At 40.6% G+C, this 16,231-nt stretch overlaps 1 protein-coding gene across 1 annotated transcript in view; it reads right to left on the reverse strand.

Moving 5' to 3' along the window:
- ASCC1 (activating signal cointegrator 1 complex subunit 1) overlaps positions 1-16,231 on the reverse strand; it is a 159,381-nt gene that overhangs the window by 122,566 nt on the left and 20,584 nt on the right. The window contains exon 5 of the mRNA XM_075610775.1: positions 11,592-11,770. Coding sequence (XP_075466890.1) covers positions 11,592-11,770 — 179 coding nt within the window. The remainder of the gene's footprint in view (positions 1-11,591; positions 11,771-16,231) is intronic.

Genomic DNA, 16,231 nt, shown 5'->3' on the forward strand with positions numbered 1-16,231 from the left:
TGTGTTCCTTTATTATCTATCACTTAGGGATCGTTATAGTAGGGTATAGGATAGCACACTTTGATATGTAACCTTGCCATATATAATTAACCGTGAGTCTATTATAGTGGAGTGCTGCTTAACTCACATACTTTTTTTTATTTAAAGGGCAGTTCATATAAACCCGGCAAAGCCGACCTGGGCTGTAAAACTGGGTTTTATTACAGTTGGCAAAGTAGGTCGCACTTTCTTAGATCTGTCAACTCTCACCGATTTTCTGTCAGCCTCTCTGGTTTTTAACTTTAGCCGTCTCAGGCTTCAATAGATTCTCACTGATACAAAGCGGGAGAATTGTCCTTAGCAATAATTTTCTTTCCTCAAGCCCTCCACGGCAGTCAGAGATGAATGGGTTAATGCCCTCTCCTGGCTGGAATGGACAGGTAAAAAAATGACAGGCTCCTCCCACATATAAGGACTTTCTTCCTCTCTGATGTCTTTCCACAAGCTGAAATTACACTCCAAACGCCCCAAGAGATATGCTCCACAACCCTTCGAACTTGCGCTTGTCGTTAAGACTATCCAGTGAGGGCCGTCCAATAAACATCCTTTGTTTAGGTTGATTGTTTTCCTACCATTATATTGAGTCTCTTGTTTTTTTCTGACATCTTTATTACATTTTGACCGGTTTTCCGAATTTCTGTTCCATACTTCCAGAACATAGTTTTGGAGGGGTCTCATATGGAGACAAGCCCAAGAAACGACCTCGATTGTGGACGTGAATAACCCCAGTGTTCTCACTTCCATTGTCTTGTGGATCCTTTCTTGTGGAAGAAACACCTTTCCGATGGCTGTATCGATAGTAACTCCCAAAAATGTTAGTTGCTGAACTGGTGTTAGCCGACTTTTTTTCCAGCTGATTAACCATCCATGTATTATTATTTCTCGCAACACTATATGTGTGTGGTGATGTGCAACCTGATTTGAACTTGCATCCAGATATGGCCATGTTGAAATACCTCTTTTACTAAGATTTGCTATAATTACTACCAACGTCTTGGTAAACATTCTTGGGTCTGCAGCGAGATCTTGTACCTTGTACCTAAAATAAACGCCCTGGATCCAACATCTGAGACATTCGTGGTGTGCTTTGAGAATAGGGACATGGAGATTTGCCACTTTTAAGTCCACTGAAGTCTGTAGTATGGAGCACAGCGATTCCACTTTGAACATCCTTATTCTTAAAAACTCGTTTACCCTCCTCAAGTCTGGGATTGCCCTGTAATCTCTGGATGGTTTTGGAACGAAGAAGAATCCTTGTTTATTTGTAACTTTTAGAAATAACTCCTGATTGCAAGAGATGACCATTCATTTGATTTAAAGCTTTGTGATCTGACCGGTTTCTGGGGGGGAGATTTTGTAAAAATAAAAAAGTATGTCTGGAAATGGTGAAAAATTCATGGGCGTACCCCCTTTTTATTACCTCTAACAACCATGCGTCCTTCCTCCAACAGCTGTTTGGCTTGAGGATGTTTGGCGCCTCAATTCTTCATTGGGTCTGGAATCTTGATTGGCCCCTAGATTTTTCTCTTTAATAATGTATTTGCTATACTTTAACATATCATCAAATGCATCCATTTGTGATACTATACATGACAAAATAATAAGGCATACAAAGGTAGTGTCATCTTTTCACTTAACAGTACTGTATTTATATAATGACTTCCCGTGGCTTTTTGATGTACAGGAAACAAGGGCATGGAGCACAGAAGTCACTAAACCCTTCATAACGAGACTGGGACTTTTACATTGTGCTTATAATACTTAGGTATTTTTTTCCCCATAAATACCACAATTTTTCTTTTTATGAGAGCCCTTTAAACCTGCAAAAATAAGTGTCCCCCTCCTTTGCTTCGATAAATAACAAGTCAAACATACTTTGCATTTTAAATTCCACGTAAAGTGGGATTATACTGTATGAAATGCAACCAATTGTGATTTCTTTTGTGTTTTAATTCTAAAGCACACCTTTCCAAAGTGTTGATACATCTTGGGTTGAGCCAGTACACTTGGGTCCACACGACACCCTCCGGCACTTTTAGAAAACATATGGCCCATTCACTTAAATGGGCTGTAAAGTTTCTTCCTGCACCCGAGGTGTTTTACAGAATAACAGTGCTTATTATGGGTCATAATCACTTTGTTATACAACATTTTTATTGACTACATCTGCTTAATCCACTCTTTACATACATCACTTTACACTAGAATCTAAAACATTAAACATTTTGAAAGTAGTTAGCAATGACTTACATAAGTAGGTATGTAAGTAGGTGTAAATTGTTCTCTACACAGTTAGGTAGGTGTATACACATGGTTATATAGGTGTAAAATATATTACACTTGGCTATTTTCCTGTAAATTACTTTACACAATTGTGTTGGTGTTGTTAACACTCCCAGTCCTCTTTCAATGCAAGCATATGTTAATACAGACCAATCAACTCAGGCTTTCTGAGTCTCACTGATTTGGAGTCAGTGTCCTTGATTTTTAGCATAAACTGCATCATATACTTCAATGGAGTGTCACAAAGATCAGTATTTTTCCATTAAAATGTCACTTTCTGGTTGACATATCAGGATAATATCCCACGTATCAACATATATGGTGCATGTATTATTAATCAACATACGGAGTGCCTGCATCATATAACATTATAATTAGAATGCTAAATAGTTTGTCATTTAACACTTTTAACAACAATGCCAGGATGGATACCCGCAAACTAAGGGACATATCCTAGCAAAGCTTCATGGTATCCATCTGGTGGGATATTCTGCTCCATCACTGCCATTACATACTAAGTAAATCTGTAATACGCCAAGTTAGTGTTTTTCAACAGGGGTTCCTATCTGATCTCAGACGTGCAATTAGAGAGGGTTGGGATCCCTTACACTGCATCTGATCTCAGATGCACTATTAGAGAGAGTTGGGGTTACATACAATGCATCTGATCTCAGACGCGCTATTAGAGAGGGTTGGGATTCCTTACAATGAATCTGATCTCAGACACGCTATTAGAGAGGGTTGGGATTCCTTACAATGCATCTGATCTCAGAAGCGCTATTAGAGAGGGTTGGGGTTCTTTACACTGCATCTGATCTCAGACGCGCTATTAGCGAGGGTTGGGGTTCCTTACAATGCATCTGATCTCAGACGCGCTATTAGAGAGGGTTGGGGTTCCTTACAATGCACCTGATCTCAGACGCGCTATTAGAGAGGGTTGGGATTCCTTACAGTGCATCTGATCTCAGACGTGCTATAAGAGAGGGTTGGGATTCCTTACACTGCATCTGATCTCAGACGCGCTATTAGAGACGGTTGGGGTTTCTTACACTGCATCTGATCTCAGGCGCGCTATTAGAGAGGGTTGGGATTCCTTACACTGCATCTGATCTCAGACGCACTATTAGAGAGGGTTGGGATTCCTTACACTGCATCTGATCTCAGACGCACTATTAGAGAGGGTTGGGGGTTCCTCAGAATTTCACAATATAATTATAGGGTTCCTTAACAAAAAAAGGGTTAAAAAACACTGGGAAAAATTATAATGGGCTATATCAGGGGGAATATGTCAAGCCCATCTGTGATGTTCTTTTATAATGAATATCCGTCATTTTTATTTTGAAGTGAAACTTCTTTCGTGGCAGTGCCATCCAAAAAAATGTCATAGGGAAAAAACCTGAAAATTGTCACAAAGAAAATAACGGAAGTGACTGACTGCGCATGTGCAGAATTGTATTCTGCGCATGTGCAGCAGCACACACACAATGGAAACTGTTGTCCTGAGCCCCAGGAAAGCAGTCTACGGCCCTGTCTGGTATGACCACACACACACACACCTATATACACACACATAAATATAAGGGGTATGTGCCGAGCATGCGCCTTCACAATCAAACTTCACTGTATTTTATCAATCAAATTGTACTTTCATGTTTATGATATTTATGGCATGAAACACTGTTGAGAGTGTCAAAACACACAGAAGTTTCATTGTAACGCGTGTGCTTGGCACACACCTCGTTTTTTTATATTGTATTATTGTACTGCCCTCTAGCAAAGGGGTTAAGAAGAAAAATAGGATTAATAACAGTTTGTCGCAGCAAGTATTTCACAGCCATCCAACCAATGTAATTTTTCACTGATATTAATAGTGTCCGGAGGTATCACTAACAATTGCTTTTTCAGCAGCAATGATAAGTTATGCAAGTGCTATGGCTGCGGCCAGGGTGGAGCGAATTGCGCGTGCGCTCACGCTCGGCGCGTTCAGAGTGATAACTCTAAATATGCTCGTCCAGGGAGAGGGTGCGTGCGTGTGCCCATGCGCTTGCTGCTTGGCGAGACAGCCAAATTTGATTTGGCTGCTCGCTGATGCTTCACGGGAGCGGTTCGCCCAATCAGGGCAAACCAGCTCCTTGATGTCATAGCCACGCCCCCTGCGCACCTAGCTGGCAAGAAATCACCCGGCCGAGCTGAGCGCATGACGTCAAGGCGAGCGCCAGCACGCCCGCTCCCCGCCTGGCCGCAGCCTAATACAGCCACCTCTGCTATCCAGGAGAGAGAACTTGGGGAGATCTGCATCAAATGTCACAAACTGCAGTATTGCTCCAAAAACAGGGGCACATTGTGTCATTTGCACTCTGCTTCGCTTGGTGCCAAATGTACCCAGGTGCTTTACTCAACTGGTACATGTGTTTTGGGACGTAGCTAGAGGAGAGGTCCTGGCTTTATTTATATTTGCATCAAATAAATCTGCCAGGTCTGAGGCGGATTTAACTTAACTCTGCACAAAATGTAAGAAGCTGCTGATGTAAATTGATGCAGAAATGATCTACATTGAAGATAAAAATGTTTGCTGTGTGTTTTGGAGCAATTTGCACTATTTTGATACATCCTCCCCCACGTAGCAGGATCAGAGGCATGCGGCTTTATGAATAAATATGACTCGCATCTGTTCCGTCTTTGTATTTCATTTTGTCTATCATCATCTGAAGAAAAAAGAGAGAACGGCTTGGTTCTTGTATACTGATAAGTAACAGCAACTTGATCACACTGCCAAGATCGAGCTCTATGCATTATTATTATTTCTTTATCCTGATTTCTTCTGTTCTTTCTTTGCGGTTATATTAGCTTTCGGGAAAGGATGACAAACATCAGTTGAATTGGCGCGAGTTTAAAGCAGTTTCTGTGTTACATTTAATAGAATCTCAAATTGTGCTCTGAAATTTGAAGCTAAAACATAAATGAATATTGCTTTTCTAGTGCTCCAAAATGTAGAAACATTAATACATTTACGTAATGTTTCGGGTTGTAGTTCCAGGATATATTAAAAAAAAAAAAAGGAAGTGTTTTGGCCCTAAAGTAGTATGGTTTGAAAAATGTACTTAAATAAAAAATAAAATGTGTCCATGTTTTTTTTTTCTTTTACTGTATTTAGAATTACTTATTTATTTATAAAAGGTTTTACCAGGAAGTAATACATTGAGAGTTACGTCTCGTTTTCAAGTATGTCCTGGGCACAGAGTTATGATAACAATACCTGCTGTCCACCTGCTGTCCACCTGATTGGGGTGGTTAGACAGGTGTACCAGTTTGCACTCACTATTTAAGGAGGATCTTTTCAGCTGCCAGGTCACTCTTTGATAAAGGTCCCACGGACCGAAATGCATCAGAGGACCTGTCAGCACGATGTCTGATTAAAGTCTATTTTTAACTCACCCCAGCCTCTCTCCTTCTATTGCTGTGCTGCTGTCTACCTGTCCCGTTGGGGGAAGATTTTCTCTGTCTACTAACACCGCAGGCACGCCGGGCTGGTGCTGCGCCTACACGCTGATCCCACACCTCTCCTCGTCATCCTGCAGCGACGCCTGAGCCGCCGGTCATGTGACCGCCCCCTGCGACCAGCTTGGTGCAGGAGGGTTGGCGGCGGATACATCCACGCTCCTTACGGATGCCAGGACCATCACTTCGGGGTACGCTGCTAACGGATTGAAGGCACAGAGGATCATCATTATTTCATCCTCCACACCACACATTCATCAACCGTGAGTCTTTCTATCTCAGCGTTTTGGAGCTCTTTCTGAGCCAGCCGCTGGGAGAGACATCAGGTTTTATATTCATGCTGTTTCTATACAGCCGTGTGGTATGATTTCAATATGACTATCTCTTTAAGGCTTACAGCACCACCCGCAATTCTCTACTGAGCACCTATAGGGTTAAGAATTTTCTTGACCTGTGTATACCATTGTATATATCATGGGTAGCTCGTAGCACTTATGGGACATTAAGATTTTCATAGAGTTCTCATATGACTCCATTTATATATTATTTTTCTACTTTTTCTATTTTTGCATCATTATTTTTTTATACCCATTTTCAGAGAGGCTGAAGGCTATTGACTATGTATTTTTATATACACACTTTCTATTGATATACACCCATATCTACTTATAAATTCTAACTATTGGATGATAATCATTTGATTATTGAAATGGATGAGGAACAGATATTGACCAATGACCAACCAATAACTTACGTACAAAAGTGCGGTAATAACTCTGAACGGGTCAAAAAAGCACAACACATTTTTGATGAGGGTCCCATTAATATTGTGTGTGAAAACTCTGCAGATTTAATAGACCATTTTGTGAAACTAGAAAGACTTCTCACACAAGATATACGGTTATTTTGGGATATCACCACCCTAGAGAATTATGCTAGAGTTAAACGTATACCAAGGGGGTTACGTATTAAGAAAATGCCGTCGTTTGGCTTCCCAAACCAGGAATTTCAATCACACTGGAGAACTACACTGGATGAGTGTTCACATAAACTTATGGAATTGATTGTCCATGCAAAAAATGAGGAAAAGAAAAATTTGTCATTAGAGATTAATTCCCTAAAAAAAAGAGCTTTTTAGATTTAAAGACATGGAAAAATTTGTACATAATGACAAAATCTTACTACAGAACATAGAGAAGATGGAGAAAGGGGTTATCATTAAAAAACAAGAAAAATTCGCCAGAGACAAGGCCGACTATGAAAAAAGCCAAGTCTATTTTTGGGAAAGGCCAACACCCACCAGAGAATTTATAAGATCCAAAACCCCCTCCCACTCTACACCCCGCAGGTGGTCATCTGAGGAAGATGTCAATAAATCTAACACTAGGTCAATTCTAAAGTACCCTCACCCAGACCGTAGATCAAGTTGCGACACAGATTCTTCAGATCTAAATGAGAGACCATCAGTGTCCTTTTCCACTCAGGACAAACAACCCCACAAAACATCTGAGGGTGGGTACTTTGATAGAACCTATATGGCCAGTCAGAAAGAAGAAAGGCCTCGACCTACTTTTTCTCATGTGGACAATCCTCAATCAAAAAATACAAAAAATGTAGAAGGGGGAAAAAAACCAGAAAACAAAAGGAAAAAATACTCATAGAATCTACAGAAGACAACGTGATTAACATTTCGGACATTATGTTGACACCCCCCCAAATTTCTTTGCTTAACAAGGGTCTGAATTTCGCTCCGCAGGAGAATTTTGATTTATTTGACACTATAATAGATCTTCAGAAGTATACCAGAAAGTGGGCGCTGAAGAAATTGTTTGCCAAGAATACTACAAGTCAAATATCTATGAATAGTACAAGTCAATCAAATGTGCAATCTAATCTTGATGTTGAAAAATGTATCTCTTTTGCAGAACAAGCTTGTGAAACTGACATGTTATCATTGTTTGAGGAGGGATGTACAGAGACCACTATTGACCCCCCTTTCTTTGGCCACACAGATTCACTTCTAAAGAAGCGATCTACATTTATTCCTTACAATACCAAGGGATCATGCATTTCCACATTTGAGAAACTTGTGGACAGGGATTTGAGACTACTGGCTGAGGGCTATCTTTTCTCTCATCCCTGCCACAGTCATGACAATCTTACCAAACAAGAAAGACATGATTTAGATTTATTGAAAAATTATAAATCAATTGTCATAAAAAATGCTGATAAAGGGGGCGCAATAGTGGTCCAATCCTCCATACAGTACCAAGAGGAAGCCCTCAGATTACTGAGTGACACCAATTTCTATGTTAAGTTACATTTTGATCCTACACCGAAGTTCCTTAAAGAACTTAATGAACTCCTAGAACTAGGTGATGCATTATATGTACTAAGTAAGAAAGAAAGGGATTTTTTGAGGTGTGAATTTCCAATTGTACCAGTGTTCCACCATCTCCCAAAGATCCATAAATCACTACACCATCCTCCTGGTCGACCTATTGTCGCCAGTATTGGATCTTTGGGAGATGGTGTTTCACGTTATGTAGACAAATTTCTACAACCCATTGTACGCAAATTACCGTCATTCATTGAAGATACGACGGCCCTGTTGAGGGCCTTACAAAATATTGAATGGAAAACAGGATACAGATGGGTCACCATGGATGTCACATCTCTATATACTATCATTAAACACGAGCACGGTCTTCGGGCCATTTTTCACTACCTTGAATCTTCAACACTTTCACCAGCACAAATCACTTTTATCAATGATTCTATTTTATTTTTATTAACTCACAACTATTTTTTGTTTGATTCACAATACTTTCTTCAAAAACAGGGCACCGCTATGGGGACTTCCTTTGCACCCTCATATGCGAATCTTTTTATGGGCTTATGGGAACTCACTTATATCTACAGTAGCACTAATCCATTTCGTTCACATATTGTGTTTTATAAAAGATTTATCGACGATCTGATTTTCATTTGGGATGGGGACCTATCCACTTTTAACAATTTTTTTGATTACGTTAGTTGCAATGATATCAATCTTCAATTCACCTTTCTAACAGACACCAATATTATTAACTATCTAGATGTGACAATCCATGGTGACCCTATCTCAGGTATCCAAACTGATATCTACACTAAACCTCATGCAAAGAATCCCTATCTACACGCGACCAGCAGTCACCCTAAGACACTTATTCGAGGTATACCAAAGGGCCAATTTCTGCGGTATAAACGCATCTGTTCCGATCAAGATACTTTCTTGATGCACTCCGAAACATTAAAGACTAAGTTTTTGTCTAGGGGATATTGTGATAAGGACGTCAGTCTGGCATTTGAGAACGCCAATCTCTCAGACCGTGATATTCTGATTAAACATAAGACACAACATAAAGAACAGGAATTTACAAACAATCCATTGTTTATTACAAAATATAGTAAGCAAGCATCCCAAATCAGAAAGATAGTATCTAAACATTGGGAGGTTCTCAAACTAGATCCGGACCTAAGAGCTTACACTAGTTCTGGACCTAAATTCGCCTTTAAGAAAGCTAACACACTTGCTTCAAGTATATCTAAGAGCCTTTTTCAGTCCGCCAAATTATCTCACTTACAAAATATACCCAAAGGTTTCCTCAAATGTGGCCTCTGTAAATGTTGCAAATATGCATTACCCATGAAACGCATACAAACCATTTTTCCCAAGAGAAAACACAGGATAAATACGTTTATTAACTGCCATACAAGTTATGTTATTTATGTTATCATTTGTGGTTGCAACAGCAAGTATGTTGGCAGAACAATCAGACCCTTACATATCAGAATCTCTGAACATTTGAGACTCATTACCAAAAAAGACCTACTCCATCCAGTATCGAAACATTTCTGTACATGTCCGAAAGGTGGACTAAAAAACTTTAAATTCCATGGAGTAGAGCATATTCCCATGCATGCTAGAGGAGGCAATAGGCTTAATAGTCTTAATAGAAAAGAAATGTCATGGATTTTTTGTCTCAACACACTACAACCCCATGGGCTAAATATTGAATGGGAATTAAAACATTTCCTAGATGTTTAAGGATTGTTTTTGGTCTTTACTGTTTGCCCCCTTGTTCCCCCTTCCCCTCCCCCCTCCCTCTTTCCCTCTCCCCCCCCCCTCCCTCTTTCCCTCTCCCCCTCCCTTCCTCCTTTCCCCCCCCCCCTTCCCCCCCCCCTTCTTCATTCTGCTCTCCCCCCTCCCCCCCCCCTTTCTGCCCCCCCCTCCCCTCCCCCCACCCCCCCTCCCCCCTCCCCCCCCCTTCCCTTCCCCCTCCCCTCCTCCCCCCCCCTCCTCCCCCCTCCCCTCCTCCCCCCCTCCCTTTCCCTTCCCCTTCCTCCCCCTTTTTTCTTCTCTTTCTTATCCATTTGCTTTTTAGGTGTATTCTACATTATATTTGTACCTGTTATAGACGTATTTCAACACGTGCTTTGTTTTTAATTATGCATTTGACATGAGAATTGTATGACAGATCACATTACTTATAAAATCTTATATTGATATCTATGCCTGTATATGCAATTATACTGTATGTGATTGGTTATTGCATGAAAATCTGATGTGTCTATTCCTGTCATGCTATTGTATTGTGTTTTTAACCTTTTGTGTTCCTTGTGGTGATTTTGTCAATCAGGTAACCTGCTGTCCACCTGATTGGGGTGGTTAGACAGGTGTACCAGTTTGCACTCACTATTTAAGGAGGATCTTTTCAGCTGCCAGGTCACTCTTTGATAAAGGTCCCACGGACCGAAATGCATCAGAGGACCTGTCAGCACGATGTCTGATTAAAGTCTATTTTTAACTCACCCCAGCCTCTCTCCTTCTATTGCTGTGCTGCTGTCTACCTGTCCCGTTGGGGGAACATTTTCTCTGTATTTAGAATTACTTATTTATTTATAAAAGGTTTTACCAGGAAGTAATACATTGAGAGTTACGTCTCGTTTTCAAGTATGTCCTGGGCACAGAGTTATGATAACAATACATTGTTACATTAAATGAACAGAGGTTATACGTTCAATTCACAGACATTTCATGGACAGTTAGAGATATGGATTATGGGCGTATGTAACATTTACAGACACGATGAATATTGTTTTAGGCGAGGTAGGATAGGCCTGCAATGTGTTAGAAGAGGCCGTGCCTCAAGGAGCTTACAATCTATAAGGCCGAGTAAGTTGAAACTTTGGGTACAGGGGATAAAAAGGCTGATGAGTTTCAGAGTGAAATAGAGCAGCTTTAACATTACCGAACGGCAGCAAATGGCTCATACCCTTTGGCTATGCCAAAGGCTGTCCGCCTTTGGGGCGATGCAAATGTAGACTAAAGGGGTTCAGATTGAAGGCAGCTGTGATTTCAGAGTCCTTTGTCATTAACATTCCAGTAGGGGGGGTTGACAAAACACATAGCATTAAGCAAATGCATATGTTAACGCTTAACACGCTAGTGCTGTGCAGACGGGAACAGCTCTTGGGGAACCCTTTCAGGCATCCGCATTTGGGGCGACGCAGATGTAGACCACAGTAATCAGAACAATGCCTTACTGACCAATTAACCAATGCGTTCCACGCCTCTAATCAGCATTCACAAAACATCCCAACATTTATTATTTTTAAAGTGACTTAGGCAATTGTGACGTCTTCTGTAGATCTATGAAGATCACTCAAGTAGGACCTTGACAAGTCCTACTTTGAAGCTGCAATAACCCTGGCCCATAAGGACTTACCTTGGAGCATTTCGTCAGGACCTCCTCTTTGAACAGCAGGAACTTCTCCTGGATTTCCGGCTGGTGGAGCGCAAAGGACAAGAAGTGGGTGAATGGCTGCTTCTTGCGAAAAGTCTCTGCCAGAAGTTCGATACGCGTCCGTGCTGAGATAACACCGTTGCGTTGCTGCCCTGTAATGACTTGAAAGCAAACATTTGACCTTTTCATTTGTTTGTAAATTCAATTGGACTCGGAAAGGATAATGCATATCAATAAAATATCTCTTCCAGCCTACGCCAGAGAAGCAATCAGGGGGGAAATAACTTTGCCTGTACAAAGTTCCACTTAAAAGGTGCAATCCCTCAAAGAACCAAAATGAACCGATTCCCTTGACATGTTTAAGGGATGTCATCTGGGTAATTGATGCCTTTTTTTACCCAAATCTGACACCTATAAATATTATTTATTTTTTTAACGTTAGACATGGGAGGAATTTGATTTCCTCTGGCTGCTCCCTTTTGTGTGAAGTCTGCATGTGATCAGCGATGTAGTACAATAACAAAAGGAGGGAAAGGGAGTAGGTGGCATGGTACAGCCAAATGCCCTCCTCCCCAACTTAAATGTATTGGTTCTCTGTGTGCTCATTTGTATGTCATTTCCCAGAATCCCTTGCTGCAGTGGAACCACTGTATGCTAGGAGATAAAGGTGAAAAGCAGGGTTTCAGACCAGTCTGAGACATGCGAACGAGGGCAGGGTGGGATAAGAGTAAAGAAAACATTTCATTGACAAACACTGCCCCATTCAAAGGCCCCTAAGAAATTCAACTGTCTGACTATGTGGGATTGCTGCTAAAAGAATTCAACCCCATTCTAACCTTAAACATTTAAATTAAAAAAATAATAATATGGGTGTTAGTTTTTTGTAAAATAAAATAGGTCCCATTTAATAATGATCGCAGCGTGAAGTACTAAAGATGACAACATACCATTGCTTCTTTATTTATACTCCAAGAGTACCGCTATTTTTAAGTAACCTCAGTACCACCGCCACTTACTTACTAACTTACAATTCCACATTCATTTCAAAAGACAATTTTTTTTTAACAGCACAAATGTTTACTACCAATGCTTAGAATTCCATGAGATCAGTCACTGTACCGCTACTTAACAACAAAAAACTAATCACCAATATCTAACCCTTTAAGGAGCAATCCATGCAATATCCGACGTTTTGTAGTATTATATAATACTTTTAAAAAAATTCAACTCTTAATGCCATTTTTTATGAGTTTTACTATACTGAGCATCCTTTAATTTCTATAGCAGGTTTTAGCCCACCTCCCCAGCAGTGACAGATTTTTGAAAAACTTTCCTGTTTCAGATCATTTGTTGCCAATATTCCCAGCAGTTTGAGCTGCAAACTGTGACAACAGATAATGCTACCTTAGTAATATAAGAATACATTGTAGCTGCTGAGTTACACTGACTGAAGGATTGATTGAAACTGAAAGGCGGCCATTTAGTGAACCCCGGGAAGCAGGATCTTTGCTGATTGGTCACGGGAGAACTAATAGATTGGCATCTTAGGTAATTTGTTTTGAATAAAGGTAAATCAAAGGCTGTATTTAATAAAACTAAAGCATATATATATATATATATATATATATATATATATATATATATATATATATATATATATATATATAATTGTATTACTTTTTTTAAAGTGCCACTTGAACTGTCTCTTTAAACAAGACACTACAAATGGTTAATTTTAGTCCTAAGTGGCACATCCTTCAGTGATTCTGTAGCTATAGAACACTATGGCATGTAATATGGTCCTCGCTGCAGCGCGTGCAGGCGTGCGCCCGGCGTTGCGTGTGCATGTGACATGCGTGTTTAGTTGCTAGGGTGCCGTACGCGGTTAGGTTGCGTGACTCTGACGTCACAGCGTTAGGCCGCGCTGTGATTGGTTCGCGGCGTGGCAGCAGTGCGAAAATACAATTTTATTGTATTTTCCCTGGTCTGCCACGCCACCGTTCACGTCCGTGTGCGCGTCCCAAGTATACCACGCCTAAGGCGTGTAATATACTTGTGCGTCAATTATAATTGGATCTGCTAAGCCAGGCGTTACTATACTTGGGACACGCGCGTATGGCCGTGAGTGGTGGCGCAGCAGACCAGGAAAAGTACAATAAATTGGCATTTTCGCACTGCTGCCACGCCGCGAACCATTCACAGCGCGGCCTAACGCTGTGAGAGTCACGCCCCCTAACCGCGCGCGGCACTGCTTGCACCCTAGCAACTAAACGTGCGTGCGCTACGTCGGTCGTGCGCCCGCACGCGCAGCAGCAAGAACTATAAAACAACCCTAAAGTTTCTGCATTCCACAATTAAAACAGTCTATTGTTTTTATAGGGAGATAAGAACGCGGTGAGAAACGGGAATTAACAAAGCAACATGAGATCAGAATATTCCGGAGTTTAAAATGGGCAACATATCTGATCTTTTGGAACAAAATAATAGCTGAATGCTAGTGTTGGTGTGCGTAGTTAAATGGGCATGTAAATCTTAACAATGGAATTTAATTAGTGCCTGATTAAGCTGAGGAGTTGTGACAGCAGGAGCAGGAGGATAATTAAATAGTTGGCAGTGATGGCAGAAAAATGTTTCAGGATAACATGAAAACAAATGTAAAAAAAATAATAATTATGATTATCACTTACATAGTTTTGATGTAGTTTACAGAACAAGTTTAAAAAACAATTTCAGTGGAAAATATTTGTAACTTGAGCGATGTTATACGCCAAGCTGCACTTGGTAGAACAAGAAAACAACTAATCATTTGTTGCGAACAATGTTATTTCTTTGATTGGAATGAGCAGCTTAGTGTTTTTGTCCTTAAAATAATTTTAAAAAATTCACCTCCTTAAAACCTGAATTTAAAAAAACCCCTCTTATTTGAGTCCAGCTGAAACACTTGTACAGTATGCCCTGGTCATTTTCAATGTGGCTGAAGTTCAGCAATTAGATTATGCATGATGGCAATATTAGTATATGGGATCAACAACGTGTGGGGGAAAAAAATGGCAAAATATAAAATATATATCTATATAAGGGAGGAGCGTCTGAGTGAGTAAAGACACTGACTGGCACTGAGTTTGCAGCAGGGGAACCTGGTTCAATTGTCGCCTCCTTGTGACCTTGGGCAAGTCACTTTATCTCCCTGTGCCTCGGGCATCAAAAACATAGATTGTAAGCTCCACGGGGCAGGGACCTGTGCCTGCAAAATGTCTCTGTAAAGCGCTACGTAAAACAAGCAGCGCTATACAAGAACATGCTATTAATTATTTAATATACGTATCACAGATTCACAGCTATTGCTAACAACCCTGCAGTGATATTTAGTATTGGTGCGCCACCTGCTGTCACAGAAGTGGAACAACAAGCACTGTGGAGGCAGTCTTCTCTCCCCATCTGAAGGAAATGAGCACTGGTAAATCGAGGACTATTTTTAAACGATGTTTGTTTTCACCTCTGACATTTAACTATAATACGAGATGAGCTTGACAAAGAACCATGTAGGTCTGAAAGGTTGCTCTGCATACATATATATATCCTTTTCAGCCCTCGGTGATCCACTGCTGGATGAAGGCCTCCCCAATGAATAAGTGTGCTTATAGCACTAATGCTGTGAAATATACTTAGTGTAACTATAGTGAATAACAGAATCTTATAAATATAAGCCAGGCTGCCAGGAAAGACTGACCGATACAGATCAGACAGAAAAGCATAAAGCAAATATAATCTGGGACTGGGAAAAAGTCCAAACATTAAATAATGAGATCTGACCATATAATAATGTCTAGTCTGGATGGTCCGGGAACCTTCAGGTGTGTACCGCCTCTGAGACAATCCAACAGTTTAAGTGACAAAGGCGCTCCAACGCTGAATCCCTTCAGTATAGAAATGTATGCAATAAGCAAATGAACAGGATAAGACAAGGGGTTTTATAAGATAATACTTGTAGTAAAGTCTCCAGATGGACCAATAATCCCTGAAGAGCAAGGTATAAGGTTGAAACCCCAATCAAACCCTCATTGGGATGGTTCCTGGACTCACAATGAGTATTCAAAGAGAATAATGAATAGTACTCACAAATGCCCCTTTACAGTGTCCTGATAGGAATGCAGCCAGATGAAGAGATGCTGGTCTCAGAGAACAAAAAGGAAGAAACTAGCGCACCGCCAAGAGTGTGTCCCAAACAAATGTGTTTAAAAATTCTTCTTTATTTAATCCATCTAAAAGTGGAGGTTAACACCCTCCTATGCGTTTCGTGTAAAAATACACTTTATCAATGAGTTTATCCTACTCGTTGATAGTGTATTTTTACACGAAACGCGTAGGAGGGTGTTAACCTCCACTTTTAGATGGATTAATAAAGAAGAATTTTTAAACACATTTGTTTGGGACCCACTCTTGGCGGTGCGCTAGTTTCTTCCTTTTCGCCTCCGAGGCAAACCTGGAGGGACCATCCAGACAGGACATTATTATATAGTCAGATCTCATTATTTGATGTTTGGACTTTTTCCCAGGCGCCGGATTATATTTGTTTTATGCCTCCCCAATAAATGATCTTCCAGGTGATACGTTTGCAAGCC

This window comes from Ascaphus truei, chromosome 8 (genome assembly GCF_040206685.1).
Source record: "Ascaphus truei isolate aAscTru1 chromosome 8, aAscTru1.hap1, whole genome shotgun sequence".
Classification (NCBI taxonomy): domain Eukaryota; kingdom Metazoa; phylum Chordata; class Amphibia; order Anura; family Ascaphidae; genus Ascaphus; species Ascaphus truei.